This window comes from Anomaloglossus baeobatrachus, chromosome 6, assembly GCF_048569485.1.
Source record: "Anomaloglossus baeobatrachus isolate aAnoBae1 chromosome 6, aAnoBae1.hap1, whole genome shotgun sequence".
Classification (NCBI taxonomy): domain Eukaryota; kingdom Metazoa; phylum Chordata; class Amphibia; order Anura; family Aromobatidae; genus Anomaloglossus; species Anomaloglossus baeobatrachus.
Window position 1 is genome coordinate 493,522,176 of NC_134358.1, and position 6,000 is coordinate 493,528,175.

Here is a 6,000-nt window from a genome sequence, read left to right on the forward strand (position 1 = left end):
GCACACATACAGGACCCCGTGGACGGAGCACACACAGGACCCCGTGGACGGAGCACACACAGGACCCCGTGGACGGAGCACACACAGGACCCCGTGGACGGAGCACACACAGGACCCCGTGGACGGAGCACACACAGGACCCCGTGGACGGAGCACACACAGGACCCCGTGGACGGAGCACACACAGGACCCCGTGGACGGAGCACACACAGGACCCCGTGGACGGAGCACATGGCCGCTCTGCCCCTTCTTACCTGCACAGAAAGTTGCCAGAAGAAGTGCACAAGTCAGTCCCCGCGCCCCCATATTCCCAGCAGCCGGAGGTCTCACAGCCCATAGACCACGATCACATACAATCCCATCCGAGCGATAATTCCTTCACATTGGATTCGTGTCCCCAGCAGCAGCAGCCAGTCCCCCAGAGCAGCCGGGAGCACCCACGCGTGGGTAACAAGGAGGAGGGGGCGTGTAATGCTGGATCCGTGGGAATGAACTGTGTGTGAATGTGGAGCCCAGGCAGATCAAACAGCAGCAGTAGTGACTCCCCCCGCCAGGACGACTCCACCTTCTGCAGCAGCCGATTACACGGGGAGGGAGGGGCAGACACACAGGAGCCCAAACTTCACTGTGACAGATCCACGGGGGGAGTCACCGGGGAGGAGCGCAGCACCAAATCCGCCCAAACACTCGCAACTCTCTCCAAAATGGCTCCTAAAATGTAATGAGGAGCCAGGAGGGAAACCCGGATGTTTGATACAAAGAGGAGGAGGGGAGCGGGCACAGCCCCCCAGGCACGGAACGGGGGGAGGGGGGACGGCATTCCTGCTTTCTGATTGGTGGTTGGAGCTGCCAGTCACCGGAGTAAATGGCTGAGTAGTAAGGGGCGGGGGAGACGGCGGGCAGCAGACTGTGAGTGCGGGACCTCCACCGGGGGCTGCGCGACCCTGCGAGAACTCCACCTGGGCTGCGCGCACCTCCACCTGCGAGAACTCCACCGGGGGCTGCGCGCACCTCCACCTGCGAGAACTCCACCGGGGGCTGCGCGCACCTCCACCTGCGAGAACTCCACCGGGGGCTGCGCGCACCTCCACCTGCGAGAACTCCACCTGGGCTGCGCGCACCTCCACCTGCGAGAACTCCACCTGGGCTGCGCGCACCTCCACCTGCGAGAACTCCACCGGGGGCTGCGCACGCACCTCCACCTGCGAGAACTCCACTGGGGGCTGCGCACGCACCTCCACCTGCGGGAACTCCACCGGGGGCTGCGCGCACCTCCACCTGCGAGAACTCCACTGGGGGCTGCGCACGCACCTCCACCTGCGGGAACTCCACCGGGGGCTGCGCACACCTCCACCTGCGAGAACTCCACCTGGGCTGCGCGCACCTCCACCTGCGAGAACTCCACCTGGGCTGCGCGCACCTCCACCTGCGAGAACTCCACCGGGGGCTGCGCGCACCTCCACCTGCGGGACCTTCACCGGGGGCTGCGCGCACCTCCACCTGCGAGAACTCCACCTGGGCTGCGCGCACCTCCACCTGCGAGAACTCCACCGGGGGCTGCGCGCACCTCCACCTGCGGGAACTCCACCGGGGGCTGCGCGCACCTCCACCTGCGAGAACTCCACCGGGGGCTGCGCGCACCTCCACCTGCGAGAACTCCACCGGGGGCTGCGCGCACCTCCACCTGCGAGAACTCCACCGGGGGCTGCGCGCACCTCCACCTGCGAGAACTCCACCGGGGGCTGCGCGCACCTCCACCTGCGAGAACTCCACCGGGGGCTGCGCGCACCTCCACCTGCGAGAACTCCACCGGGGGCTGCGCGCACCTCCACCTGCGAGAACTCCACCTGGGCTGCGCGCACCTCCACCTGCGAGAACTCCACCGGGGGCTGCGCGCACCTCCACCTGCGAGAACTCCACCGGGGGCTGCGCGCACCTCCACCTGCGAGAACTCCACTGGCAGTTGCGCGCACCTCCACCTGCGAGAACTCCACCGGGGGCTGCGCGCACCTCCACCTGCGAGAACTCCACCGGGGGCTGCGCGCACCTCCACCTGCGAGAACTCCACCGGGGGCTGCGCGCACCTCCACCTGCGAGAACTCCACCGGGGGCTGCGCGCACTTCCACCTGCGAGAACTCCACCGGGGGCTGCGCGGACCTCCACCTGCGAGAACTCCACCGGGGGCTGCGCGCACCTCCACCTGCGAGAACTCCACCGGGGGCTGCGCGCACCTCCACCTGCGAGAACTCCACCGGGGGCTGCGCGCACCTCCACCTGCGAGAACTCCACCGGGGGCTGCGCGCACCTCCACCTGCGAGAACTCCACCGGGGGCTGCGCGCACCTCCACCTGCGAGAACTCCACCGGGGGCTGCGCGCACCTCCACCTGCGAGAACTCCACCGGGGGCTGCGCGCACCTCCACCTGCGAGAACTCCACCGGGGGCTGCGCGCACCTCCACCTGCGAGAACTCCACCGGGGGCTGCGCGCACCTCCACCTGCGAGAACTCCACCGGGGGCTGCGCGCACCTCCACCTGCGAGAACTCCACCGGGGGCTGCGCGGACCTCCACCTGCGAGAACTCCACCGGGGGCTGCGCGCACCTCCACCTGCGAGAACTCCACCGGGGGCTGCGCGCACCTCCACCTGCGAGAACTCCACCGGGGGCTGCGCGCACCTCCACCTGCGAGAACTCCACCGGGGGCTGCGCGCACCTCCACCTGCGAGAACTCCACCGGGGGCTGCGCGCACCTCCACCTGCGAGAACTCCACCGGGGGCTGCGCGCACCTCCACCTGCGAGAACTCCACCGGGGGCTGCGCGCACCTCCACCTGCGAGAACTCCACCGGGGGCTGCGCGGACCTCCACCTGCGAGAACTCCACCGGGGGCTGCGCACGCACCTCCACCTGCGAGAACTCCACTGGGGGCTGCGCACGCACCTCCACCTGCGGGAACTCCACCGGGGGCTGCGCACACCTCCACCTGCGAGAACTCCACCGGGGGCTGCGCGCGCACCTCCACCTGCAAGAACTCCACCGGGGGCTGCGCGCACCTCCACCTGCAGGAACTCCACCGGGGGCTGTTCACACCTCCACCTGCGAGAACTCCACCGGGGGCTGCGCGCACCTCCACCTGCGAGAACTCCACCGGGGGCTGCGCGCACCTCCACCTGCGAGAACTCCACCGGGGGCTGCGCGCACCTCCACCTGCGAGAACTCCACCGGGGGCTGCGCGTACCTCCACCTGCGAGAACTCCACCGGGGGCTGCGCGCACCTCCACCTGCGAGAACTCCACCGGGGGCTGCGCGGACCTCCACCTGCGAGAACTCCACCGGGGGCTGCGCGCACCTCCACCTGCGAGAACTCCACCGGGGGCTGCGCGCACCTCCACCTGCGAGAACTCCACCGGGGGCTGCGCGCACCTCCACCTGCGAGAACTCCACCGGGGGCTGCGCGCACCTCCACCTGCGAGAACTCCACCGGGGGCTGCGCGGACCTCCACCTGCGAGAACTCCACCGGGGGCTGCGCGCACCTCCACCTGCGAGAACTCCACCGGGGGCTGCGCGCACCTCCACCTGCGAGAACTCCACCGGGGGCTGCGCGCACCTCCACCTGCGAGAACTCCACCGGGGGCTGCGCGCACCTCCACCTGCGAGAACTCCACCGGGGGCTGCGCGCACCTCCACCTGCGAGAACTCCACCGGGGGCTGCGCGCACCTCCACCTGCGAGAACTCCACCGGGGGCTGCGCGCACCTCCACCTGCGAGAACTCCACCGGGGGCTGCGCGGACCTCCACCTGCGAGAACTCCACCGGGGGCTGCGCACGCACCTCCACCTGCGAGAACTCCACTGGGGGCTGCGCACGCACCTCCACCTGCGGGAACTCCACCGGGGGCTGCGCACACCTCCACCTGCGAGAACTCCACCGGGGGCTGCGCGCGCACCTCCACCTGCAAGAACTCCACCGGGGGCTGCGCGCACCTCCACCTGCAGGAACTCCACCGGGGGCTGTTCACACCTCCACCTGCGGGAAGTGCACCGGGACTGCGCTTGTACCTCCACCTGCGGGAACTCAACCGGGGCTGCGCACACCTGAGAGGCGCAGGAACTCCACCGGGGGTTGCTTACACACCTCTATTTGCGGGTTGCGGGCACTCTACCTACGGGAACGCCACCGGGGCTGCGCGTATCTTCACCTGCGGCAATTCCACACAAACACAGCCAAAAAGTAACATGTGAACAAAGCCTTAGATGTCATCACACTTCGCCTTTTACATTCCGGTTACCCCGCTGAGCTTTTTTGGCAGAAGACCCTGGAGGAAACTGGTGGGGTTTTTTTGCCTGAAGTCTATGGTGACTCTGTGGTTAGCACTGTTGCTTTTCTGCATTGGGGTCCTGAGTAGAGATGAGTGGACCTGTGGAAATGCAGGTTCAGCCAAACTTTAGATAAAGTTTGGTTTTGACCCGGACTTGACCTGAACCCCAATGGAAGTCACTGATTGGGCAGCTCTGGTCTCTGCCCACGTACAACCCCTGGCAAAAATTATGGAATCACCTGGCTCTGAGAATGTTCATTCAGTTGTTTACTTTTGTTTAAAAAAAAAGCAGATCACAGACATGGCACCAAACTAAAGTCATTTCAAATGGCAACTTTCTGGCTTTAAGAAACACTAAAAAAAAATCATGAAAACATAATGTGCTAGCCAGGAACGGTTACTTTTCAAGACCAAACAGAGGGAAAAATTATGGAATTACTCAATTATGAGGAAAAAATTATGGAATCACCCTGTAAATTTTCATTTCCAAAACTAACACCTTCATTCAAATAAGATCTGCTCGTTAGTCTGCATCTAAAAAGGAGTGATCACACCTTTAAGAGCTGTTGCACCAAGTGGACTGACATGAATCATGGCTCCAACACGAGAGATGTCAATTGAAACAAAGGAGAGGATTATCAAACTCTTAAAAGAGGGTAAATCATCATGCAATGTTGCAAAAGATGTTGGTTGTTCACAGTCAGCTGTGTCTAAAATCTGGACCAAATACAAACAACATGGGAAGGTTGTTAAAGGCAAACGTACTGGCATACCAAGGAAGACATCAAAGACAGGAAACTTAAAGCAATAGGTCTCCAAAACAGGAAATGCACAATAAAACAAATGAGGAACGAATGGGAGGAAACTGGAGTCAATGTCTGTGTCTGAACTGTAAGAAACCGCCTAAAGGAAATAGGATTTACATACAGAAAAGCTAAACAATAAAAAGATGACTGCCTGCAGAGAACATGTAAATTTCCACAGTCATTGATGATATAGGGGCTGCATGTCAGGTAAAGGCACTGGGGAGATGGCTGTCATTACATCTTCAATAAATTCCCATATTTACATTGAAATTTTGGACACTTTACTTATCCCATCAATTGAAAGGATGTTTGAGGATGATGAAATAATTTATCAAGATGATAATGCGTCCTGCCATAGAGCAAAAATGGTGAAAACATTCCTTGAAAGAAGACACATAAGGTCAATGTCGTGGCCTGCAAAATAGTCTCAATCCAATTGAAAATCTTTGGTGGAAGTTGAAGAAAATGGTCCATGACAAGGCTCAAACCTTCAATGCTGATCTGGCAACAGCAATCAGAAAAAGTTGGAGCCAGATTGATGAGGAGTACGGTTGGTCACTCATTAAGTCCATGCCTAAGAGACTGCAAGCTGTTATAAAAGCCAGAGGTGGTGCAACAAAATGCTACTGATGTAGTGTTCTTTGTTTGTTTTTCATGATTCCATAATTATTTCCTCATAATTGAGTGATTGCATAATTTTTCTCCCCGTTTGGTCTTGAAAAGTAACCGTTACTGGCTAGCACATTATTTTTTCATGATTTTTTTTTTTTTAGTGTTTCTTAAAGCCAGAAAGTTGACAACTGAATGAATATCCTCAGAGCCAGGAGAGTCCATAATTTTTGCCAGGGGTTGTAGAGCCAGCCATAAACAGATGAC

At 60.5% G+C, this 6,000-nt stretch overlaps 1 protein-coding gene across 1 annotated transcript in view; it reads right to left on the reverse strand.

Annotated features, from left to right (window-relative positions):
• ACVR2B (activin A receptor type 2B) overlaps positions 1 to 469 on the reverse strand; it is a 227,440-nt gene extending 226,971 nt beyond the window's left edge. Inside the window, exon 1 of the mRNA XM_075315412.1 lies at positions 255 to 469. Coding sequence (XP_075171527.1) covers positions 255 to 306 — 52 coding nt within the window. The 5' untranslated portion in view covers positions 307 to 469. The remainder of the gene's footprint in view (positions 1 to 254) is intronic.
• Between the last annotated feature and the right edge of the window lie 5,531 nt (positions 470 to 6,000).